The sequence below is a fragment of the Larus michahellis genome, chromosome 14 (assembly GCF_964199755.1).
Source record: "Larus michahellis chromosome 14, bLarMic1.1, whole genome shotgun sequence".
Classification (NCBI taxonomy): Eukaryota; Metazoa; Chordata; class Aves; order Charadriiformes; family Laridae; genus Larus; species Larus michahellis.
The window spans coordinates 6,482,354-6,507,850 of record NC_133909.1 but is presented as its reverse complement, the minus strand read 5'-3'; the positions used below and the strand labels follow the sequence as shown (position 1 = coordinate 6,507,850).

The following is a 25,497-nucleotide window of genomic DNA, read 5'->3' as shown; positions in this document are numbered from 1 at the left end:
CTTCTCCATCCCAGCAGGGCTCAGAGGAGGCAGGATTTAGGATGGCTGGGTCAGGCGGGTTAGAAGGACCTTGGGAAGCGTTTAGAAAATCTGAAGCAGCTGAGCTGGTTTTGGGGAGGTGCCTGGGTGATGGGTGGGGGGACACTCCCAGCCAAAAAGGGTTTCTGCCCATTGAGCCCCCAAGACCCCAACTGTCCTTGCCTTGTAGCCACAAAATGACTCTGGACGCTTTGTCGACGTAAGATACCCTTTATTAAACATACTCTTGAAATCCAAAACATGCTCAAAGCAAAGTCATAAGCAGCAATCTGGTTTCCTTCCTTAAATCCCTGATGGGTGGATCGCTGGAACAAGGGGCTGCCCCCTGAAACAGGGGGCCGTTGCCTTTCACCCCACGCTGCTGGCACTGGCGGCTCCTGTCCGCCCCTTGTCCCTTCTGGGTGGCTGAGGACAGCGCTGGTGTCGCCCACACCAAAATTGGAGGATGCTTATTTCTTTGCTCGCACCATGGCAGTGGCACGCTGCTCGGCAGCAGCATCTTCCTTGCTCCTCTATTGCCTTATGCTCACCAGCAGCCACCCCATGAGCTTGCTGGGCTCCTCCTGCAGCCTTGGGGACACCGCAGCTCAGAGCAGCTGGAAAACCCTCCCGGTCACCTCCCAGGACCCTCCTGAGCAAAGGACCTGCCTGTTCAGCCCTGACCTCCCAGCAGCCACAAGCACCATCCCAGCCCTACGCTGTGGTGCCTGGTCGCAGAGAGCTCTCATTGTTCCCTTTGAAACTGAGGAAAGGTGGGCTTTGACAGGCGAGCCACCCTTGGAGCATCAGCCTGATTTTCCCTTCTCCTGCCCATGCCCGAGGGTGTGGGAGCAGCCGGTCTCCTGCCACCCCCCTGGTTTTCCCAGCTCAGCACGATGGTCAACCCCCAAAGCTCTCCCTGTGCCCAGCACGGTGCTGGTGGCTCCTTGGGACCAGGACACCCAGACCTGCGGGTAGTAGCCCCACCATGGCAGCGTGTCCCTGAGCGGGGCACAAGGCTTGTCCCCTGCTGCTCCAGCCCTCTCTGCTGTTAGCAGCTCCCATCCCACGGGATGGCAGTTTGGAGATGCCACCCCCCCCCGCCCCCATCAAGAGCCCAGCTCCAGGTTCCCAGGGAGAAATTTGGGAGCTATTGAGCTGATGGGAGATACGGCGGATGGGGGGAGCCCGGAGGAGGGAGCAGCAGGGTGGCCGACACCAACACCCTGCAGCAAGCAGCCGCTGCAGCTCTGGCTGTGACCCAGGTGGAGAAAACACACCCTGGCCCTAAAAAGGGCTTTGTCCCCCTTTAGGAGCCATGGCCACCGGCACAGCCCCTGCTCTGATGTGGGGACCCGCTCCCTGCACACAGCCACTGCGGGACGTCGCTGTCACTGTATGAACACCTCTGCCCTAAGGTAGCTCTGAAACATGTTTTTTTCCTGCAAGGAGGAGGTGGCCTTTGCCATCACATCTGCGCTGGGGGCTCTGCTCCGGCTCCTGCTGCTGAGGAAACCAGCTGGGGGGAAAGGGAGGGCTCAGCCTCCCCTCCCCGGGCTGGCCCAAACAGCTCCAGAGCTCGCCAGATTGGGATGCTGGGTCTGATGCTCCTCAAAACGGCTTCAGAACGTCCCTGATGCTCTCTGGAGTGGAGCTTAGCCTCCGACAATGACCGCTGGTGACAATGATCCCATCAGGTCCCCGAGGTCTGTGGCTGCGTCCCTGCCCCATTGGTGTCCCTGCGTGCCTGTCCCCTTGAGCAAAACCCGCTTATGCTGTCAGCCCAGCACTGGCCGGAGGGGTGGGGATGGAGGGGTGGGGGGCAGCTTTCGCACCCCCATCCACCCCCTGCTACAAAGTGCGATGGAGAGGGCAGGAGGGGTGGGACGGGGGGGGGTGACACTTTTGGCACTTGTTCCAGAGAGAGGGCACAGCCCCAAGCCCCGAGCTCACAGCGGGGCGGAAGACAGTGAGGTTAAACTAGTGATGCCCCGGGGGCTGGTGATGGAGGGGGGACAACCATGTCCCCTACCCACCCCGCTCCATCCCTGGGGAAAAGCAACCACACGGGCCCGGCCCAAGAGCCCATGTTGCTGCCCAGGAGAGCGGAGGGAGGGGGAGCTGGGGGGGCACCATCACCACCAGTGCATTAATGGGGACATTCCACGGCATGGCATGGGGACACCCCACGGCACGGCAGGGACACAGGCCAGCAAACCTGGGGGGGCCGGCCCCCGATGAAGGTCACCAGCTCGTGCACCAAGGATGCCAATGCCACATCCTTAACCCACACCCCTGGGCACCCTCACCCCATTGTCCCCCTCTGGCCACATCCCAGGACCCTCTTTGTGGGGTGACCCCATCCCATCCCACTGAGCACTGCTCTGCACGCCGGGGGGGAGAGGAGCCAGGGGTGTGAGATGGCCGGGGGCAGGGGGGGACCCCAGCCTGTCCCTGTCGGGGCTGGAGGACGGGAAGGTGCTGATGGGGGGGCTCCAAGGTGATTGTGGCTCTTGGCCCCCCTCTGCACAGGGGGGCCAAGGAGGACAAGTCGAGGTTACCATCTTTTCTTTCCAAAATCAGTCGCGCTACAGCCGAGGGATGGAGGTGGCGATGCCCGCGGTGCCCCAACACCAGGGTCCCTCCGGGCGGGCAGGGGGGTGCGTGTCCCCACCAAGGCTGAGCCCTCACACGGGCAGGGGGGCTGCTGCCTGCTCCAGGTCTCGGGTGCTGGGGGGGCGGTGGGGCCAGGGCACCTGCCCCAGGAGCCGCACGTTGTTGTTGGCTGCCTCCGGGCCTGGGGGGAGAAAACGGGGGGTTAGGGGCTCCTAACGCCCACCAGCATGCTGGGCTCATCTTTCCATGGGGGATGCAATTTGGTCTCCCCAAATAACACCCACCTCCCCGACCCCCCCTTAGGGTTTTGGCTGCAGCGAGGGCTGGCGAACGCCTGCACTTACCTCTCCAGGCTGGGGGAGCCCCTTAAACCCCCAAATTCTCGGGAATACCGAGGGGTGAATGGGAAGCACTGTGCGCCATAGCCAGGTTCTAATAACCCACACAGAAGGGGGCTGCCTCTGCCCCCCCATGCCCAGCGAGAGGGCACATGCGGATGCCCTGTGGGGGCTGCGGGTTGGGCACTAAGGGATGTCACCCAGGCCAGGAGAGCAAGGGGACTGGCCAACAATGCCAGGACGAGGGGCGCCAACCCAGCGCCAAATCCCCCCCCCAGGGTGATGGGGCGCGAGGCGGGCGCAGGCTCTGGGGGGGTCTCATACCTATTCCTCAATGTTAATGGGGCAGGAGTCCGGCACGGCGGCTGCGTGGCAGGAGAGACCAGAAGGCACATGGTGAAGGTGGGAGCGGAGGTGCTGGGGTGGGGGAGTGGGGGGGGGCATGCACACGAGTGAGCAAACGGGGCGACCGTGGGGGGGGATGGCGGGGGCTCGCCGCCTGCGAACGGGTCTGGGATAAGTATAGGGAGCCGCCGCCGGGCATGGTGTGAGGGGGCCGTCATGCGTGGTGCCCCCCCGGGGTTTCGTGCCAAGGGGAACCGAGGGGTGGGCATGCTTGTGGCGCGAGGGGAGCCAGGTCCCCGCACGCCTCCTCTCCGGCTGCAGGCTCCCGGTCCAGGCAGCACCCTCCGGCCGGGGCAGGGCCACGGGCAGAGCTCGGGACCTGCCTGTCTGCGGCTCGCGTCCCACCACCCGAATGATCAGAGGCTCCGTGGTGCCCTTAGGAAGGGGGTGCACCCCAAAAGCAGGGCGGCTGCTCCCACCAGTGAGGTTAAGCCCTGTGGGCAGGGGTGGGGGCAGCTCTGAGCCCCGGGGGGATGGGGGCCATGCAAGGGCACCCCCAAGGTCAAGGGCAAGTGCTGAGGCTTTCCCAGAGAGGGAGCAACAAAAACCCGCCGCCTGCTGATTTATGGGAGGTGACAGCTGCCTTTTCAACCGGCTTTTTACGGTGAGGAGCGCCAGGCACGTTAAATCTGCGGATCCCGGAGGGAATGGAGAATTAAAGAGGACCACACGTACACACACCCCTATAGACAGGCACACCGAAATCCCATTAAGAGCTTGACATTGCACAAGTCACTGCAGGGCTCCGGTGCAGAGACCCAGCTCAGCTCAGCGCACCCTTGGGAGGCTGCCGGGGAGCGGGGCTGGGGGCAGCAGGACGCAGTCCAGCCCCACAGCGGGGACCTGGCCCCGCGCCCACCCGCCTCTTCTCCCCTTGGGCTGCAGGAGGGGGGTGTCTGTGCCCCCCCCCGCCACCGCTGTTACCAGCCGTCAGACCTGCCCTGCGCAGACCGGCTCCCAAAGAGCATCGCGGCGAAACCCAACCGGCTCGCCCAGCCCGCTGCCGTATCGCTTACAGCTCCCATCAGCCACAGGTTTAAACCAGCAAAAACCCTCGGGGGATTTCTGGTCTTCTGCCGCCTCCGACGCAGCAGCTCCCCAGCCCTCCCCACCTCGCCGCCAGCCTTTTCGGCAGGTGCTGTCCCCCAATTTCTCCTTCCAGTGCCATCCTCTCCGTGGCAGAGGATGCTCGGAGCCCCAGGGACCACCCCGGAAGACCAGCCACGCACCCCGGGTCTCAGCAGGATCCCCTTGAGAACACAGGTCTGCATGTTTTCTTTAAACCTCATGTCCCAAAATCCCCAGGATGTGGCCTTTCCCCTCCTCCCAAAGCCTTTTCCAACCAAGATTGAAATCTGCTGAGATTTCACAACAGTGCTGGGGATGAGCAAACCTTTCCGTTTTGAGGAACCACGTCCCACGCCTTTGTCCATTACAGAGAGGGCAAAACCCAACCAACCCATGGGTCTCATCATGGCAAAACCTCCCCATGAGAGAAACTGGGGGAGGAAGAATCATCATCATCATCGCTGGTCAAGGTGATTTTCTTTTAAGCTTTCAAGAAAACAGCACCTGGCCCCAAAGTAAAAGTCCCCCCTGTTCTTGCCGGCCCCGTGGATGCGGTTACATCCAGGCCTGCAAGAAACCTCTGCCAAAAGGACTTTCCCAGTGCATGCAAACCAGTCCTGCGATTGCAACCCAGCAGCACCAGTATGGAATCATGCCTCAAATCATCCCCGTCGCAAAGCGGCCAAGTCCCGATAGCGGGTGGCTGCTGATGGGGAGTGGACGGGCTCCGGGAAGGAAGAAGCTGCCCTGAGTCTAATTAACAAAAGCAACGTTGCAAAACACCGATTGCAACCAGAAAACGACCAACTGGCCGTTACATCACCTTCGCCCCCCCCAGCACCCCGGGAACCCCCAGGGCAATCCTCCCCCAGCCCCTTTAGGGCAGAGCTCTGCATCCCTGGAGTTATTCCCTCCGGCCCCAGGGGGACTGCGGGCAGCCTTGAACTCCCCCAACTCTGCACCTCCTCTGCCCCCGGCCCCGGTGCGAGCGGCAGCCCCCCCAGTTTTCCCAGCAAATGCCGAGGCCGGATTGCCCCTCTCATGCGGGCGGCAGCGCGGCTCCCTGCCCAGGGCTCCAAGCAGCACAGTCGCCCGATGCAGGGACAGAGGCGGTGGCCAAAGGGTGGAGAGCGCATCCTTGGCTGGGCTCAGCCCAGGGGCCAGATCCTGCACATCCTGGTCCAGGCAGGGGGGGGAACGAGGCCATTGCAGTCCTCGCAGCAGAGCAAGAATTTGACCCCGTGCCGGGGCCGTTTGGGCTGCAAAGCTCCCCCTTCCTCATCCTCCCCCCGGCACAACCAAGGGGGATGCAGTCAAGGATGGCTTTGGCCAGTGCCACGGCCAGGGGATGCTTTGCTGGGACCCCCAGCAAAGGCAGGGGCACTGCTGAGACCCCCCCAGCCCCTTCCCCAGCCCCCCGTGCCGGCGGGGCTCAGCCAGCTGCTGCCGGAGGGTGATGGAGGGGACAAGAGGCATTTGTGGCAGGCGCCTGTTCCTCCCCAGGAGCCTCAGCCGAGTTTCTCCAATGCAGAAACCACCAGGAACAGGCAAGGAAGCTTTCCCAGAGGAGAAGGGAGGGAGGAAGGACTTTCCCCTCCCAGGGGGGGCCAGGCTGGTTTCACCCACCCTCTTGGCTCTCCAACACCCGCTGCAGGTCTGGGACGTGCCACAAATTTAGCCGAAGGGGCAAGGCAGGGGCAGAGTTGCTCTCAGCTTGTCCACAAATGTATTGATGGAGACCTGGACCCTCAGAGGGCTTCGTCTTGGCTTTTTTCCCCCCCTCTTGTTTCCCCCCACCCCCCAGGCTGATGGAGAGGAGCCTGTAGCGCTGGGCAGGGTCCCCAGCCCTCTCCCCCTTGGCCCGCTCAGGGACCGGGGGTCACCAATACATTTGTCACCTTTGGGCAACTCTGGGCAGGGAGGGGACACAAGCGTGGGTTGAGAAAACCGTGTTGGCACAGAGCGAACATGAACTTCCACGCGGACGGAGGAGCCTGGGAGGGAGGAAGAAGAGGAAAAAAAGGGATGGAGAGAGGAGGGGAGGAAACAGAAATAGAAGGAGCGTGGAAGAGAAAGCGTGAAGAAATGGGAAAGAGGGATGAACTTTGGGGCTCTGCAGAAGGATGACCTGACCCGACATGCCCTGTCTCCCCAGCCCTGGAGGAAGAGGAGGAGGAGGCAGGCAGCCCCTGCAGTAAGGCTGGACGGGCTGCAGATCGCATCCCGACCCAAAACACTCCTGCGCCCACCACGAGGCTGGACCAGGCTTTGATCGTGTCACACAACCACCTTCATGGGGAGGGCTAGTGCCCCCCGGGGTGCCAGCAGCCCCCTGGCCAAGGGACAAGACCTCTCAGCAAAGCCAGTCTGCAACGCCTTGGGGACATCCCGCTGGCGACAAGTCACCCCAGCCTATGGCTGCTGGGTGGTGGCGTGCCTGGTGCTCAGCCCCGCGGTGGGACGGGTGGTGAGATGCCGTGAGGATGATGTGGTGGGGATGGCGATGGCGGGTTTGGGGAATGCGGCGGTGGGAGAGGAGGGATTGGATGCAAAAGGGATGCTGGGGTGAAACAGGGAAGAGTGGATCCGTCCCCCCCACCCCAAGTTCATGTTCAGCAGACGGCCACTCACCAGGTAAGCAGGCCTCAGAGCACAGTTTATTGTCCAGCGCTTTCACGTGTGCGATGCCCAAGTCATTGTTATTGTCACACCTCAGACCGAGGAAAGCGCCTGTCCTCGGGCCTGGAAGGGAGTTAAGGCAGTTAACGCCGCGGCTCGGCGCTGGGGCTCGCCGTTGCCTTTTTAGCGGTGGGGTGTGGGGGTTTCTGGGTCTTTTCCTCTCCCCTCCCCACCCTCTTTCAAAAAAAAAAAAAAAAAAAGATAAAAAAATTATGCATCTAGAGGGGAGCGGGTGAAGAGCGGACAATAACGCACGTGGGCACGGTCCGAGCTGCTCCTTTCCTTGCACCGGCCGCATCGGAGAGCAGCGACAGAGCGACAATGGGCACCGGCCACGCATGGACCTGCTCCCCCACCGCCTGCCTGGGGTTCGACCAAACCTTCCCCTCCAGCACGGCCGAGAGGTCCCCGGCCACGGTGGTACCCATCACTTCCCAACAGAGCCTCTCCGGCACCATCGGCGCATGTGCAAGAGCCGCGGAGATGCCGGGAGGAGGCAGCAACTGGATGCGTGGGGCAAAAGAAGCCGTAGCCAAGCTTTGCAGGGGGGATGGAGGCTTTTGGGGCTGAGGGAGGTAACTCTGCTTCTTAGCATCACCCGTCCGAGAGATCAGCCCCCCAGGCTCTTACCTGCATCCATAGGATGCAGGCAACTAAGCCTCAGGAGAGATGTTCCCAAATAAACCAGTAGCCCCACTGAGAATGGGCGCAGGACCGTATCCTAAGGAGAAAGGCTGTCCTGCTCCCGGAGTTGTTGGGATGCCCATGGATATCCACCACAGCCACCAGTTGCTCCCCAGTTGTCATATTCTAGTCTCCCCATCAGCAAGAGCCTCCCTGGAGGGCAGAGGCCATGTTTTGGGGATGGATGTCCCTGTATTCCAGCTCAGCTGAGAGTCCAGGTTGGATGGGAGAACAGTTTTGGCACATTTTTGCTAACGAGAGACTTGCAAAGGCGGGAGGGGGCACACTGGGGGCCTCCCTATTGCCCCAAAGAAATCCAAGGCGGCTGGTAGCCGATGGCACGGGGGTGACCGTGTTTTCCCTTGACTACTTGAGCCCGTGGGAGGAGACAAGAGGAGCCCTCAATGGGTGTGTTTTGGCTTGTGAAAGCACATTGAGGACAGGCCAAAAAAATTTAGGAAAGCATCCCAAAGGGAATGGTTTTGCAGCCCCTTCCTATGGGAACCAGCCGAGACAGGGGTCCCTATGGGGGAGACTTCCCGAGATGCGAGAGAGACCTTCTTGGCGAGAGCAAAAACCCAGAGAAGCCTCTTTCCCACTTGGCCCGTTGAAAACGCCATTGGATCCTGCACACCTGCTCCGCACCGCGCTCACGGGGGTCCCCGTGGACAGCTGGCTTCCCCCCACCCACTGGCGTTCAACCCCCCCGTGACGGATGCTTTCCCGGCCCCGGTGTCCGCGGAGGCACTCCGGGCTCTCCCCGATGGCAGCCAGCAGGCAGGGGAACCGGGGGCAGCACAGCATCTGCCACTCGTTCGGCTGCCCGCCAGTGACAGCGAACAGAAAGAGAGGGGACAACGACGACCCCGGGGCCTTTTACCGTCTTCCTGCGTGGGAGAGGCGTCCTCGTCCTCCAGCACGTCGTTGCCCTGCGGCACAGGCGAGAGGCAGTCAGCATTAGCAGCCCCACAGTGTCCCAGCACCGTGCTGGGGGCTGTCCCCAAGTCCCTTTGAGGGAATATCCCCATCCCCAGGGGTTTCTGTGGACCAGGAAGATGATCCTGGATAGGGGAGAGCCCCACTGCCCCATCCATCCCCCAGGCAGCCCCTTCCCCAGCCCAGCCCCGGGGGAACGCGGTGCCAGCTGCCACCTTCCCCCTCCGCAGGCAGCTGGAGCCGGGCACAAGCGGGGTCCCCCCGCCGTGCTGGGTGGCACCGTGGTCCCCAGCCCCTCAGGGGGCAGTTTTGGTTACCTCGGCATCGCGCTCCTCGGCCGAGATGCTGACGAAGTTTATATCCGGGGACTCCACAGGTGTCGACTGCGGGAAGAAGGTGGGAAAGGTGGAAGGAAAAAAGACCCAAAGAGTCTGGTGCCGGTGGGTTCCAAGGAGAATCACAGAACGGTTTGGGTTGGAAGGGACCTTAAAGATCATCCAGTGCCACCCCCTGCCCTGGGCAGGGACACCTCCCACCAGACCAGGTTGCTCCAAGCCCCGTCCAGCCTGGCCTTGAACCCCTCCAGGGATGGGACATCCCATGGGGAATCTCTTGAACGTGGGGGCGATGGGCACCATCCACAACCCCCCCAGCCCCTACCTCTCCGTCGGAGGCCGTGGCACTGGCGGCCGCGGGCGAGGGGAGCATGTCCCCCTCCTCCTCTTCCTCAGTGCCAGGAGCAATGTAGGAGCCGGACATGGAGGACACGGTGTCGGTGCTGAGCTGGGAGTGCTGGCTCTGGGAGGAGGCCATGGACATGACGGACTGAGCCAAGCTGCTGCTGACGGGCTCTGAGGGAGAGCAGGGGCTGAGCGGGGCCACCGGACCCCCCCAGCCCACTGCCACAAGTTAAGGCACAGCACCAGCTAATTAAAAATGAGGCTAATGAGGAGAAGCAGGGCATGGAGCAAGGACCTGCTGCTCGCCACGGAGGTGTGATGGGTGGAAAGCTGCCAGCAGCGTGTCCCGGGGCTCGCAGCCCCCCTCTCTGGGTCTATGGCGTGATGGAGCAGAGGTGACACCCTCAAGCTTCACGCAACAGCGGGGTAGGAAGGGACCACTCAAACCCCCTCTGCATCCCCCCGCAGCAGGACGGATCCGAGACGGCGATCCCGCTCTCCTGCCTTGCCAGCACCTGGGAGCCCCGCTGTGCCGTACCTTCTGGGGACGAGATGGTGGAGGAGAGGGGGGTGCCGGTGCACGAGGACTGGTCAATGGCTCCCGACGACGACAGGGTGAGGTTTTCACTCTCTGGCGTCGCGCCGCATTCCTGGAAGACCCCAGCGGGGAGGATGGGATGGGGGATATTCATCAGGGATGGATCCATCTCCCCCAGGCATCCTTATGGATGGAGGAAGAGCCAGAAGGGGCAAAACCCAGCCATACCCTCTGGTCCCAAGCCACCCCCAAGCCCACAGCCCCCCCAGTGCCTCGGCTCATCACCAGCGCGGTTGGGAGAGAGCTCACCTCCTCGCGCCGGGCAGGGGATCTCCTCCTGGCGACCCTCAGCTCCGACTCCGTGCACGACTTCTCATCCTCCTCTTCGGGCAGGATGGAGGAGTTCTGCGAGACGGACCTGTGCGGGGGCCAAAGCAAAGGGCTTCACCCCTGCCTGCAGCCCCCAAACCCCCCCGAGCCCCCGCGCCCACCCTGGTACTCACTTGGAGAGGCTCTTCTTCAGCTTGAGCCCCGGGGGGCCGCACTCGGGGAGGCGATCGAGGGGCGAGAGGGCCCGCAGCGGGGGCAGGGGGCCATCGCTGCCGTAGGAGGGCAGGGTCCCCGCGCCGGGGGGGTCGCCCAGCGCACGCAGTGGCAGTGGGGCCGGCGAGGGCGTCAGTGGCCCGTTGAGGGCCTCCAGCAGCGACACCACCTCGTAGCCCGGGGGGATGTTCTCCGAGGACTGGGGAGAGGGGGGAGATGGGGTGAGGGTCCCCCCCAGGCCATTTCGCTGCCCCCCCGGCACCTACAGTCAGAATGATCAGGATGCCCCAGGGAGAAGCCAAAACACAGAGAACGGACAAACTCCCTGCACCAATGAAAGCCCCAAATCCATGATCTTTCCACCCAACCGAAAGCCCTTTTTTTTTTTTTTTTTTTTTTTTGCAGTATCAGACTTGCATTTTTTTACATATCAACTTGCATTAAAAGATAAACCCTGGCCCTGGGAAGCACATGCGTCCCCACACCTCCCTGGCCTGGCCCCAGCGGGGTGGATGGAGGCGGCCGGGGTCCCGCAGCCCCCCGGGGGGGGAGGGGGGACACTGACCGAGTGCTCCTCGGAGTCGGAGGTCTGCGAGGCGATGATGGGGTTGAAGCTGGTGGGCGAGAGGGGACCCAGCTTTTTCCTCATGGCTCGGATTTGAAGCAAGGCTCGGAAAGCTGCGGCAGCGGGGATAAAGGATGGGGTGAAAACCAGGTGCGGAAAGGAGACCGACCCCCCGCAAAATGCCACGCAATTTCCCAAGGAGGGGCATCCCTGCATGGCATCACTGCGTGCGGGGCTGGAGGGACTCCAAAACCCAAGGATGGGAGATGCCAGTCTCCTCCCAGGGATGCCAGCCCTCCCCTCTCAGATGCCAGCCCCCCCCGGATATGCCATCCACTCCCTCCAGAGATGCCAACCACCCCCCACTCCCCCCCCGGAGATGCCAGCTCCCTCTGGAGATGCCAACCACCACCTCCCCCTCCCAGAGATGCCAGCCCCCTCTGGAGATGCCAGCTACCCCCCCCAGAGATGCCAAACACCCCCCACCAGAGACACCAGCCCCCTCTGGAGAGGCCAACCGCCAGCCCTGCAAGAGATGTTAGCCCTGTCTGGAGATGCCACCTACCCCCTCCCGAGATGTCAGCCCCCACTGGAAATGCCAACCACCCCTCCCGCAAGAGACGCCAGCCCCCCCGGCCCTTACGCAGCCTGCAGATGGGGCAGTTGTTGGCCTGGTAGCGCAGGGTGTCGGCGCAGGTGTTGCAGAGGCAGAGGTGGCGGCAGGGCAGGATGAGGGTGTCGCGGACATCCGAGAGGCAGACGACGCACTCGGCGCTGTTATCGCTCACCTCGTCCTCGGCCACCTGCCCCACGGGAGAGATGGGAGACGCTCGGCCTCGGGGTCCCCAGCCCACGTGGTAGGAGGGTGGGTGCCCTAAAATAAAGGCTGGGTGCCCCAAGAACTCGCTGTGGGGTCCTGCCTGTGTCCCTGGGCTGCCTGCTCTTGAAATACAACCCTGAGACCTTATCTTTCCCCTCCTGGAGGCTGGGAGATGGAGATGGAGCCACCAGGCATCCCATGGAGGGATGCATCCTTCACCCCAACTTCTACATATATTTATATATAGCAGGGGAGGAGGCACGTCCCATACTTCGAGCCCCACAGTGCCCTCCTAAGCCAGCAGGATCCAGCCATCATGCTCACAAAGGACCACGAAGGATGGGGGAAAAGGCTCAATCCTTCCGCTTCCTGCCTCTGGCAGCTTCGATGCCACCACAAGACACCCGTACCGCCCCAGGCAGCTCCACGTTGTGCTGCAAACTCTTGCCCCGTGTGTGTTTTAGCTGCTGGACCTGTGCTAGGGGAAGGGGAGGGGGGACAAGGGACGACCCGCGGGATGCAGGCTGGGGGGATGGAGCCTGCGGGATGCAGGCGCGTACCTTGGAGTCCTGCGTGTTGTACTTGTTCTCGATGCCGTAGATCTCCTGCAGGAGGTAGCTCACACCATCCACCTGCAACCCCGCGGGGAAGGGGTGAGGAGCAAAGACACAGCCGTCCCCCGCCCTTTCCTCAGGCCAGCCCCCCCCCACACCCCACCCCAAAATCCACTGTTCCTCCTTGCATCGATGCACTTGAAATTCCCGGTGATCCCCAAGCTCCGTGGGAGGCAGGAGCAGGGCAGGGGCAGGCTGCTGCCCGCACCGGGGTGTGCTGCTCCCCAAAAGGCCCCTCGCCGCCTTCCCCCCGGGGGCTGTGCAGGGCGGTAGCTGTCACCACCCGCAGGGACACCCGGATACTCACCACTTGCTTCTGCTTGAGGGGCTTCACACAGAAGGTGCCGTCGCTGTGCTGGAGGGAGGAGAGCACACGGGTGGGCACCGGGGCTGAGCACCCACCCACCCCGTAGCTGCCACCGCTCCCTCCTCGCTCCCAACCAGCCCGTTTTACAGCAATTCCGCTTTTTCCCGACACCCCGGTAGCAGGCAGGTGCGGGATGTCACACACATGGCAAGGCTGGAGACGTTGGAGCGAGGAAGACAAGAGTTGAGACCAAAGGCCTCAAAAGCGGGTTCTTAAAGTCAAGGATTTGGGGGATATTCCCAGAATTTCTAGAGCAGCTCCAAAACAGCCCCAGCCCAGCAGGACCATTCCGAGCCCCATGGGGTTTCTCCAGGCTCTTGCACCCAGTGGGTGACGGGGTAGGAGCGGTGAGGACAGCCCCAGCTTGGCACTTACCTTCTCAAAGGTGGCCAGCAGCACGTGGCAGTGCCCATTGTGCTCTGCAAGACACAAAGGGACACGCAGGGCTCAGGGACGCGCAGGGCCATGGTGGCAGCAAGGAGAAGCGGGAGGCTCTGCCCCGTTGGTGCACGGGCTGGGCACCGCGGTGCCAGCAACTGGGGAAAGCCCAACCCAGCCAGGAACCCCCTCCTCACCCTCTCCTTCATCCACCACTGCGTGCACCACCATGGGGTACACCTCCCGGTCCAGGTCGAAGCCCAGCTGGAGAGAGACAGGAGGAGAGGCTTGGTGAGATGGAGCAGTGATGGAGGTTTCACCCCACGTCCATAACCGTCCCCCGACCCCGTGGTTGATGCCACCGGGACCCACCTCCTCCTCGCTCCACTCGGAGGGGTCGACGGTGTGGGAGGGCACGCAGAACTGCTGGCACACCCCCCGCTTGTAGTGCACTGTCTCCGACTGCAGGCTGTTGTCCCTGGGGATGTAGCTGTCCCGTGGAGAGAGGACAGGGTCAGGGGCACCGTGGGTGTCCCCACGCTCCTCCTGGTTCCCCCGGCTCACAGGGATGCCAGGAAGATGGGAGAGAGGGGGGTCACTCCTCCCCTCCCCTCCCCTCCTGGATGCCTCTTGGGGACAAGGCAGGAAGTCCTAAAAAGGGCTAAAATAATCCATGGGGCTAAAACACCCCCAGGGCAGCCAAGGAGGGGACAGGGACAACCCCAACCTGGTGGGGACCAGGAGGGGCAATGATTTCTCCTGGGCTCAGCTCTGACCCGGAGGTAAAAAGAGGGAGTGGGATGGGACAGGGAAGGAGGAGGGCAGGGACCTGGCGGTGGCAGCCGGGAGAGGTGAGGAACCCCCCTCTCCAGCCTCAACAACACCAGCAGCTGCCTCCTGCCCCGAGGAGGGGAGATGCTCCGGGGAGGAGAAATTCTGTCTCCGTCAGCAGAGCTCTGTGCTCAGGGGGACACGGGCCAGGCTGGGGGTCCTCACCTCGCCACGCCATTGTGAAACTCCTCGGTCGCCTGGTAGTAGATGGTTATGGCCACGCGGGTGTCCGTGTCGAAGGTGAACTCCACGTTGTAGTGCACCTTGGCTTTGCTGACCTCTTCCCCCGGCGTCTTCACCTCCTCCGAGCACCTGGGGAGCACAGAGGTGTCGGGAGACGGGCCCCCCTCGGGGAGGGCTCGGGGTGCCCCAGGATTGTCCCCCCCACGGCAAAGATGGCTCATCCAGCGCGAGGTTCCCCTCGGCACCGATGGCCCCAAAAAGGGCTGCCCACTCCATCAGGGGAAACTGAGGCACGCCAGGAGGGCCCGCCATGCCCAAGGTCAGGCCAGCAGACTGGGATGCACCGCAGGCAGATTTCAGCCATAATCCTGAATCTCCCAGCCCAGCTGCAATCCCCAGCCTCCCTCCAACAAAGCCTTTGGAAGGTGGGGGAGGAAGAAAAAGCAAAGCACTTCAAAGGCAGCACTAAGCTCCTTTAATCCGGCGCTGGAGCCAGCGCAGCCAGTGCCCGCATGCGGGAAGCTCACCCGTGCCAGCAGGGGAAGGGGCACATTTGAAAAGCAATGGCTCGTCCCCTCTAGCCGCCCATGCCGAGATGAGAGCATCCCCTGGGAGCGTCCAGCCGGACCCCCCCCTCCCTGTGGCTCATGGCTGTGGGGTGCCCAGCCCCATCTTCCCCCACCCGGGACTCACTTGACGAGGCGCAGCGTGTCCTTGCGGATGTTGATTAAGCTCCTGAGGGTCTTCACGGGTTCCTGAGGAGGTGGAGCAGCGTAAGGGAACTAGGACGAGAGAGACACCGGTGAAGGCAGGTGCACATGGAGGGGTTACAGTGGCTGCGGACCTTATCCCTGGACCCCTGTTGACCCATCCCCAACCCAGCACCCTGGATGCAGGGAGCCAGGGTGGCCTGCGCATCCTGATGGGTGCTGAGCATCCGCAGCTCCCGCTGGCATTTGGGTACCAGGCAGCATGATGACAGGGACATCTGTCCGCAAAGAGCAAGCCCAAAACCCCTTGCAGGGGACAGTTTCACCAGGAGGGACATGCAGAGAGGGGCTGCTCCTTGTCCCTTTGGCTGGAGGGCGATGGGGACACGGGGCACAGGGCAGGCGGGCAGCCGCTGATGTGTTTTTAGGCTGCTGATGCAGCCTGGAGCTGCCGGATGAGGCTGGGCGGGGGGAGGCTGAAGCTCCCTCCCTGCCCACCAGCCAAGGACAGACACAAGTGTCCCTGTTTTCTCCCTGGGATGGAGGGGATTTGGGTGGTGGTGTCTCTGCCAGCGCCATGCCCGGAGCAGGGAACCAACGGAGCCGCGCTACGAGGGAGAGGAGTCATGACATCCTTCAAGGTGACCTTGATCTTCCTGGTCTTTCCTGTCCACCTGCACAGGGGCTACAGGGCTTTTTGGGGAGAGGGGACACGGTGGCAGCCGGGGGACACCCTCTCCTTGGCACTGCAGCCACCCCGGGGAGACTGAGGGCACCGGGGAAGGGATGCAGGACCCATCTCCCCCCTCTCCATCGCTCAGGTAGGTTGATCCCCAAGGAAGGATCAGCCCCTGTGGGGGGACGACACAAGCACACGTTGGAGAGACAGTGGCTTACGCCAGGATTAACGCCTGGTCATTGGCGAGCTGTCACCATGTGCCAGGGGACAGCCAGAGCCAGGAGGGCGTCAGGTGCTACCGGGGATGGCAGATGCTCACAAGAGCCAAAGGGCTCAATTTCTGCCTTGGGAGAGGGAATCAGTAACCAAGCCAGGCTGCCCGGGTCCCTTTGTCACCCCACACTGTCCCCAGCCTAGAGGGGGGGCTCAGGGACAGCGAGGCGCCTGCAGGACCCCAATACTGAGGGAACAAGACTGAATTAGAGATGGCACTTGGGGACACCCTGCAGGGAGCCAGGTGCCCATTTCCCATGTCCCTGGCGCCCTCACGTGGGAAAGCCATCGTCACCTTCCCAGTCCCCAAAGCCCTGCAGAGCAGGATGGATGGGGCTGGGGGACCCGCGCGGGCTCAGGGGGACGGGATGGGGCAGGCAGCTCGCAGGACCAGGCAGGGGCCTGCCCCATCCCTCCTCCACCAGTTGGGCATCACCCACCACGTCCCACCACCCCGCAGCTGGGCTGGACCCAGTGCAGAGGATGGCACAGGGCACTCGGAAGACAAATCCATGGCACCTTGGAATTGCCACCCCCTCCCTCCCCTCCGGGAGGGGAAAAGGGCAGCTGAGTCATTAATCTGGTATTAATGAGCTTTTTAACGGGTCACAAGGCTTAAACGGGCACCTGCAGAATCATCCCTCGCAGCTGGAAGGGAGCAAGTGAGGAAAAGGCCTCCAAGCTGGAGCCCAGCCATGTCGTGACGTGCCATGCCTTGTCGTGACACATCACGTCACCCTCTGCTATTCAAATTAATGAAGCAATCTGGTCTTGCTCATTTGCACCTTTGCCCGGCCGAGCCGTACCCAGACCATCCTGCAGCAAGTGCCAGGGCTCGTGGCGGCAGGCAGAGCACCCGTGGGTGCAATCCCCCTCCTGCCGCGGCACCCAGGGGTGGGCCATGGAGGGGGAAGCGGGTACCGGGGTCCCCCGGGGGGGCCGTCGGGCTGGGCAGGATGGGAAAGCACCACAGGCAAATTTCTTGCTGCAGAAACCACTTTGCCATCACCGTTGGGCGCTTTCACACCCACGTGTGGGCTCTTTCTTTAGGGGGTTGGGGGCTTTGTTGGTTTTGGTTTTGGTTTTTGGGTTTTTTTTTTTGAATGAATGAAATTTCACAAGCCGGATTCGCACATCAGAAAGGGGCTGTTTAAAGCACTTTTTGCACATCCTCAATTTAAATCAAACTGAAAAACAACAGGAAAAAAAAACCCCACCTCACTGCAACCGTTACCCCTTTCAAAACACCATCCATGTATCTGTAGTGACATTTGGACCAGACTGACTTCTGCTAAAGTGAAAAAAGCCACCCTCAAAAAAGTCTTTCTTGGGGTTTTTCTATGAGCAGAGCCAGGCTGGTTTGCATGGGCATGGAAACCCAGCGGCACGTTCCGACAGTCCCCGACTTCCCCGGAACGTCCCGTGCTCTCCAGGTGCCACAAACAGCTTCTCCGCTCCTCGGCCCCTGCAGAGGTGTCCCAGCACAGTGGCAGCTACTTAAACCTGCAACGCCCTTCCCAGCCCCTTGGGAACCAGTCCCAAGCTGGAAAATCCAGATTATCCCGTATCTGTGGAGGGGAGAGTCTGCGCAGCCTCCGGGTGCCCTGCACATCCCCGCGGCAGCAGCGCTGTTAATAGCTCGGATGAAGCGCTCAGCTCAGAGAGGACTTGGGACACAATTTTCCCAAGACTCCTGGCCCTCGACACCCCAGGAACCCAAAATAAATCCTCCACCAAAAAGCACTGGCCATCTCCGACATTTCCAGCCCAGCCAGGGCTCTCGCAGCCGGCCAGGATGCCAAAGCATCGCAGCCAAGAGGCATCAGGACAGGTCTTGGAGGTGGCATCAGAGATGCCCAAACGATGCTTGGACCAGAAACAACAAGGGTCCTCCCCAACCCGAGCCCCCAGACTGACCTGACCCAAAAGCCCAGCCCCAAAACATCCCCCCGCTCCCCGGGGAGACGGGACCTCGGTCACAGCTCTGCAGCCCAGGGCCGTCAGTAATTAAGCCGGAGCGATGCAATTTCGTTTGTAACGCTATATTAATTCTTTCTGCTGTTTCCAAGCTGTTCCTTTACCTTCCCCGCTGCTTCTGCTGTCGGGGCGTCTGACTCGGGAACTGCTCGCTGGGCAGTTTAGAGGCTTTTAGTGTAATCAAGAGGATTTCTCAGCGCTCGCTGCTGGAGAGAGAGAACCCGAGTGCTGACTTTTCATTTTCTGGGGAAGCCCAGAGGATGGAGGGAAAGGCGCTGGCTTTGCCCACCCAACGCTCAGGGGTTTATGGGGGTGGTCCTGCCCTTGGCTCTGCCGGGATCCCCGCTCTGGCACAGCCCCGGGGCCGGGCGCTTCCCTGCCGAAGGATCACGCAACGCTGCCAAAACCCGTTCCAAGGAGAAAAGACAAAGCGGGATGGCAGCAGCCTCGCCAGCCCCAGCGGGCAGCGTTGGGGAGCTGGGCCATTAGCACCAGCCAAATTTATCTCGACTCGACAGAAAAGCTTTGGTGCCTTTTAATTCCTCACCTTGAATTCCTTCTAACACGCGACCCCTCACTGCTCGGGCTGATGCTGCTGAGCCCCCCCTGCCGAGAGGCACCCGGAGGAGGGGGGGACATGGCCCCCACCACCGAACCCCCCCCCCCGGGGCAGCCCTGCTCTCATTTCCTCTCTTTCCAAAAGCACCAAGCAGAAAAAACATCTCCAGGACTGCCGGGTCCAGGGACCTCCCCTGCAGCCGGGTTTCCACATGCTGGAGCCAGCAGCACCCAGCACCGCGACACCCACGGGTGCTGCCCGCTGCCCCCCCCCACCCCCTTTTTTAATTTTTATTCCCTTTTTTGCTAGAGCTTGGGGAATACTTTCACCAGCTCCTGTCCAAGCTACTCTGCTCCACACCAGCCCCGTTCCAGCACGTCCCCAGCCCTGCGCCATCTCAGCTGGGAGACGGTCCCGGCTGAGCTGGGAAGGGCAAGAAGAAAAGCAGCTCTTGGAAAGGGAGCGGGAAAGGAGGAGTTGGGCTAAATCAGCCCATCACCATCTTCTTCACCAGCTGATGTTATTAAGCCGGCGGGTTTGCGCATACAAGCGGCCCTTGCGGGTTGGAAAATACGTGCGGGTGCGATGACCCATAACTCGGGTACTGCAGAGACCAGCACCCAAAGGCAGAGGTCACGCAATCACCTGGTCCGTTCCTAATTGCTTGCAAATCTATTCACCCCTGGCAGCTCAAGTTCGGCAGTGAGTTTAGAGATATTGTAATAACGTCGTGTTACCGTGGGCCGTGTGGACGGAGGCAGCCAGGAGACCCGGGTTAGTCCCCCAGGGAGCCAACCCTTATATTAGACATCAGAGAATCCACGAAGGTCTGCTTGGCTGGCTCTGCCCTTGCAGGGGGTGACAGCCAGCAGCTTTACACCATGCACCCCCGTGACACACAGAGCCACCCCCATTTTGGGAAGGGGCACGCCTGCCCCCTCTGCCCCCCCCAGCCCTGCTCCCCCCGGTGCCCACCACCACGGGCCGGTTGCCCAGGAAGTTGAGGTCGCTGTTCTCGCCGAAGAGGTAACCCTCGGGGTGCGTGGAGTCGAACTTCTCGCCGCCCATGATGAAGTGGTTGGCAAAGTAGCTCCCTGGAAAGAAAAACACAAGAGACCGCCTGAGTTTGGGGCGGGGGGGCTTCAACCGATGGAGCGGCTCAGAGGTGGCGTTGTCCCCAAGGTCACCTCGCTGGGAGCATTTCGGGTTGAGCTCACGTGCTGCCAGCCAACAAACGGGGACAGGTGAAGGGGGAGCCGGCCAAGAAGAGACCCTTCCTGGCTACCGGCTACCTTCTGCCTGCCTGTTTTGCCCCCCCCGTCCCTGCCTGCACCCCCTTGCTGCCAGCAACCCTGTCCCGCGATGGCCAAAGCCTGGGCAGAGGGAGCCGGGATGGGGAGAAGCCGGTGCAGGGGTCCAGCCCCATGGCAGCTCTATCCAGCGGGATTTAACCAGAGGAGATTCACCCCCCAGGGTTTCGGCTGCCCCCTTCCCCGTGCCTGCTCCCCTTTCCCTGCCCCGGGAAATCCCTGGGAGCCCTGGCCCAGCCTGAGCCACCCAAGGTCATCCCGACCTTCAGCCATCCCCGCGCTGGCCGGGGCGGCCGAATCCCGATCAGCCGGCAGGAAGGGAGATGGCTCCCGGGGCGGCCGAGCGGGAGAGCAGCGCTAATCCTTTGCATAAACACCGGCTAATTTCCCAAGGAGGCAGGAGAGGCAGCGGGCATAGCCTGTTCTGCCGGAGCATCAACAGCCCTGGGGGAGCCGGGCTGGCTCCTGCACCCCCCCAGACGCTGCCGGGAAGGGGCAGCACGGGCCAGGCACACAGCCCTCCAAACGGGCAGGGTTCCTCCTGCCCAAAGCCCGGCGTCGCAGACCTCGTGTGCCATTCAAGGCAGCGTGTCCCCAAGCAGACACCCGCCCAAGCTTGCTGTGGTCGCCGCCAGGAAGGTGGGCAAAGCACAACTGAACTGAGTTCTGTCAGTTCTCAGCCTGCAGCCTTCCCTAGGAATGGCTCAGCTTCAAGAGGGAGGATTTTGTGGGGCTGGAGACCCTCCAGCAGGTCAGCAACCCCTCCAGAAAGTGCTCCACATTGCCCAAATGAACGTCGGGCAATGAGCACGTCCCTTCTTCCCTCGCAGGATAAAGCACGGAGCCGAAACACCGGGGTGTCCTGTCCCCCCGGCTGGGAGCAGCCCCCAGGTCAGACACTTCTCAACTAGAAGAGAGTTTCCTCCCAGCCTGGCCAGGAGCCCGCTCAAGCCTGCTCCTTGTCCGTGAGATCCGGGGGCAAGAAAGTAGGGATTTCTCCTGAGGTGGGAAAGGAAGGGAAAGGGGGAGGTGAACCGGGATGGTGAGGGGTGAGCAGAAGCACCTGGAGTCAGGAGAGGTGATGGATGGAGGATGGACACGGCACCCTGCATCCCTTCGGCCACGGGGATGGGGTCCGGCTTGCAAAACCCCCAAACCCCACAGCACAGAGCCATCCGCAGCTCCCCCCCGGGGACACCCCAAAACTAAACCTTTGGGGTGCCCAGACCAAAGCAGCTCAAGCCTGGGCTGCAGCTCTTCTTGTGGGGACTGAAGCCAGAGCTCGCAGTTGGCTTCCAGCAGACGCAGCGACTGCCCAGGGCTGGATCAGGCCTTAATATTGCATTTAAAATCCAAAACCAAGCCCAGAGCCCGCAGGGGAGGAGGAGCGGGGAAGTAACGCCGGGGCAGGAGGGATGAGGGGGGCCGTACAGCTACACCCGAGGGCCCCGCGGCGCAGGGATGCCCGGATGCTGCGCGCCTGTTAGGAAACGTCGACCATCAATTATTGATGCCTGCTGCTTTCTGGTCCCATTTTCCACGTACATAATTTATAGGCAGCTCCCCGGTGAAGGACGCGGCCACGTGAAAAAGAAAAAAAAAAAACCAAGAGCAAAGTGCCTTCGGAGCTGCCTGCAGCAGCACGGCCGGGGAGAACGGGGCCAGCCGGAGCTTTTCCTGGCACCGACTTGGGGCGAGAGCAGGAGATGGGGGAAAAACAAAGGATATTTAAACCTGCAGAAAAGCTTCCCCAGCATTGGAGGAAAGCCGGAAAATGGAGCCCAGGCTGTCTGCGATGGCCCCAGCCGTGGTTTGGTGGCACCTGGCGGGGCTGCGCTGGCCCTGTGCTCATTCCCGGGGAATGTCCTCCATAAACTTTTCCATTAAAGCCTCCAGTTGTGCTGGGCTCTGCCCCAGGAAGCACCGGCATGAGAAAGCCCAGGGCATCAGCAGGAACGTGCCAGTCCCGCCGAGTGCCGGTGGCAGCTGGGCACGGCTGGGTGGCAGAGGAAGGAAGCACCTTTCCAGCCACAACCACCTTATTATCAGCTAATTACAAATCCTTAACCAACGCCTGTCCCCAGGGAAGGAAAGCCAGTCAAGGACGGTCACATCCCCAAGGGAAAGCCGGGCTTTAATGAGATCTTAAACTTCAGAGGCCCAGCGAGCGTGCGGGAAGGGCTGAACAGAGCGGCTGCTGGAAAGGAGGAATAAACCAAAATTGCCTGAGGTTCCCGGTGAACAAAGCGTGTCCTGCGTTCCCACCGGCACCGTCACACGGGATACACCTGGCACCAGCCGGTGACGATGATGCTGTCAGCCCCTTTTCTCCGTGAGTGCCAGAGATGCCATCTTGCCCAGATGCCCTGAGACCGGCGAGGACCCTGGGCGTGCAGACCCCAGGGCGTGCTGCGGCCGTGCCCGTGGCACTGGCACACGGTGGCACACATCATGCATTGTCCCCAGAGCCATCGCTGCTCTGCTGGGGTCTGGCTCAGCTCCGGCAACGCAGCCTCTGGCTCTCGAACGGCAGAACCCTGATGTTTCGGCAGCGTCACAGCCCCGCTCTGCAAAACCCCTAAAATAGAAAAGCTCATTTTTGGCCCATCTGCGCCTGGATGAGGGGAGCGCCAGGTTTTGCCCAACCTGCGGTTGTCCCGGTGCTGGCACAGGGTGCGGGGACACCCCGTGGCAGCGGGTGCTGCGATAGCCATGGCACTGCCTGGGTGACACCAGAACTGGTTAAAAGGCACCGGTGCTTCCGCCCCAGGGTGTCCCATCACGCCCAGGGAGCTGGAACACTGTGGCTTATTTAATTCAGGGCTCTGAAGCGAGCAGACAGAGCCAGCGGCGGCGAAGCCAAACCCCGGCTGTGGTGCCAGCCACGACCAGCCACAGCCCCAGGAGCCGCCTGGGCTGCTCCCTGTGCCATGGCAGTGCCGCCACCCTGGGGTCGTGCCCCCGGGACTGGAGGTGTCACTGTCCCCTTCGTGCCTCTTCCCTGCTCATGGTGCCCCCTCCCGTGTGCCTCAGGGGAGCTCAGTGCCAGCCTCAGCCAGGGACAGGGGCTGGCAGCGGGGGACCTGCCCCAGCCTGGGGACCCTGCAGCCGTCCCGCCAGCCAGGCGGCGAGCTCCATAAAACAGCCCCCGCTCGCCCTCCCTCCCATCGCCTTTGCCAGCACGAGATTAGAGCCATGGAAGTAAAGCCCAACCTTTACTTCAAACCGCAGGTTTAACCAACCCCTTTTACACCCTGCCTCGGGGGGACATGACCCCCGGGATGGGAAGGGGAGATGCTTGGTTGGGAGGAGACGCGGGTGCTCTGTTCCCACGGGCTGCACTGACCATCCCGAGTGAGCCTGCAGCCAAACAGCCAAAGCCACGTCCGCAGAGAGAGGGAAATGTCCTGGGGTCCCCTGAGACCGCCCCCCCAGGGCCACAGTTCCAAAGCCAGAGGCTGTTTCCAGGCGGCATTGGAGGTGAGAGAAGCGCTGCCACCACGGAGGAATCAGCTCCGCTGCCCGGCACGTCCTCCCCTGCCTCCCGCTCAGCTGCCACCAGCGCTGAAGGCAAATCCCCTCTCAGATTAAAAGCAAACCAGCCATAATCTCCCACGGTCGCCAGCCTGCCCTCGTCCCAGTGCAGGTGGCCACGTCACCTGGGCACCTCCTGCCCCTCTCCCCGAGGACCCCCGGGCAGCACCAGGACTGTCCCCCCCCCAGCTCTGCCCAGGCCCCATCGGTGGGACCAGCCTGGCTGAGCACACCTCAAAGCCCCAGTTTCCTCCTTAAAGCTGGCGTTAAGTATCAGCCTGGTGCCCTCTGTCAGCTGAGAGGAGTTTGGAAGTGCTCAGCTGGGTGCACTTGCTCCCCCAGAGCAGGGCACAGGGCTGGCAGCCTCCTTTGTGCCCAGGTATTTCAAGAGCCCCTAAAAAAGAAGCAATCCCAAGATAAAAACCCTTAATGCAGAGAGCAAACCCACCGATGGCGGGGCGGGGGGGGGTGGTCCAGCTTCAGCTGGCATCAAGGCGACAAAGGCCTTGAAAAGGGGGAGGCGGGGGGAGCTCTGCAGGAGGACAGGCTGACAAGGATCGGCCATCTCCACCCCCGCAGCGCCCTGGTTAACCCCCACCACCGCAGATGTGCCAGCCAGCTGTGCAACCGACTCTAGATTAAAATTAAAAAAAAAAAAAGAAAAAGAAAAAAGCCAAGCACAGCTTTTCAGTCCAAAAAGTAGGGTTTGTGTTGGCTGTAATTCTTCCCAAGGAGGTCTTTATTTGTAATTAGCAAGTAATTTGTCACTGCACTAACGATCCAAGCATTTACCTTATCCTATTAACTACCAAAATAGTTACCTATTAATAATATTCAGTGCTGCAAGGATCCTGTGGCAGTCCCCATGCACACACGGCACTCCCGGACATCATCTGCTGATATCACTATTTTCACGGCTCTGAAGCGCTGCCCACCCAAGGACCCGACCCCATCACCTCTCCGCACTGTGACTCCCACATTTTCCCCCCTGGATCCCCGCTCAGCCTGGCCCTTTGCAGGAAAAACCGAGGTGCGGATAGGAGGGACGGATTTTCCAAGGTCACGCACAAGGTTTGAGACAGGGCCGGATCGAGGAGCGGGAGAGACATCACCGCCGAGCCTTGGGGCAGGGAGAGGAGCTGAGGAAGGCGAAGTCTCCCCAAGGCAGAGGCTGGGGTGCTGCTATGGGGCAGGGCCCTGGGAAGGAGGGATCCCCTCCAATCCCTCCCACCCCAGCCTCCCTCATCCTCCCGGGAATTTAAACCCAAGCTTTTCCCGAGCAGCCAGCACTGGTGAGACGGGCTATAAAAAGAGCTCCAGCCTTCCCAACCCGGCACTGCAAACCACGGGTACAAATGAAAATAATAATATCATTAAAGTCGCATCAACTCAGCCAAGTTTAGGGGCTGGGTTTGGCTGGCAAAGGGGCCCCCGCAGCGGGGGCGCTCCCGGGGGTGACCCCATCCCTGCCGCGCCGCACGGAGCCAGGGCGCCCAGCAACAGACCTGTATTTTTTAGGGTGTCCCCCCCCCTCCAGGGTTCGCTTTGGCGTGCGCAGGGGCATCGCCGACCGCAGCAAGGTCGTTCCCGGTCCCCTCCCCGTTCGCTCCCCCTCCCCCGCCAAGCACCGGGACGCGGGGGACCTCTCGCCCCGGGGTGGGGGCTCACCGGATTTCGGGGGGTATCTGTAGACGGAATTAGCGGGGATATCCACTTCTTCCACCCCTGCGTTTTGCCGGCTGGTCAGAGCCCCCATGGCCGGGCCGGGGCTCAGCGGGCGGGATGCGGGGGGGTGCCCTCCCGCCCGGGACCGGCACCGGCACCGGGGCTGGCGGCGGCGGCCCCCACCCGCAGCATCCTCCGCTCTGCGCCGCGCCCGGCACCGCCTCCGCGCTAGCGCCGGGGCTGCGCCAATGCGGGGCCGGGCCGGGCCGGGCCTCCCCCGCCCCGCACCGCCCCGCACCGCCCCGCCGCGGCACAGCACGGCACGGGGATGCCGCGGGGATCGGGGGACAAGGGGACAAGGCTCTGCCCGCTTCCCCCGCGTCACCCTGCCCCGGTGTCCCCCACTCGCACAGCAGGACCCCCCCCTTTCAGGTGGCGCTTACCTGCCCCACTCCCCCGCCGGTGGCACACGCACGCCCCCAGTGCCACCCAGTTGCCTCCAGTACCGCTCACTGGTCCCCCTTGCC

The 25,497-nt window shown here is 62.2% G+C and overlaps 1 protein-coding gene across 3 annotated transcripts; it reads right to left on the bottom strand.

Moving 5' to 3' along the window:
• Positions 1-234: 234 nt before the first annotated feature.
• On the bottom strand, positions 235-25,200 carry RNF157 (ring finger protein 157). 3 transcript variants are annotated; one of them, XM_074607705.1, is made up of 20 exons: positions 24,974-25,200; positions 19,437-19,555; positions 14,957-15,045; positions 14,246-14,392; positions 13,622-13,739; positions 13,447-13,513; positions 13,247-13,290; positions 12,812-12,859; positions 12,451-12,522; positions 11,714-11,873; positions 11,071-11,183; positions 10,466-10,704; positions 10,272-10,380; positions 9,963-10,074; positions 9,405-9,595; positions 9,062-9,127; positions 8,689-8,737; positions 7,077-7,187; positions 3,297-3,337; positions 235-2,815 (listed from the first exon to the last, which is right to left on the bottom strand). In XM_074607705.1, the coding sequence occupies exons 1-19, from the start codon at positions 25,059-25,061 to the stop codon at positions 3,297-3,299; spliced, it is 1,983 nt and encodes a 660-aa protein (XP_074463806.1). In that variant the 5' UTR covers positions 25,062-25,200; the 3' UTR covers positions 235-2,815. The 3 variants fall into 3 exon arrangements, with proteins under 3 accessions (XP_074463806.1, XP_074463804.1, XP_074463805.1); XM_074607703.1 differs by lacking the exon at positions 3,297-3,337 and having other exon boundaries at positions 2,574-2,815; positions 24,974-25,197; XM_074607704.1 differs by lacking the exons at positions 3,297-3,337; positions 7,077-7,187 and having other exon boundaries at positions 2,574-2,815; positions 24,974-25,197.
• Between the last annotated feature and the right edge of the window lie 297 nt (positions 25,201-25,497).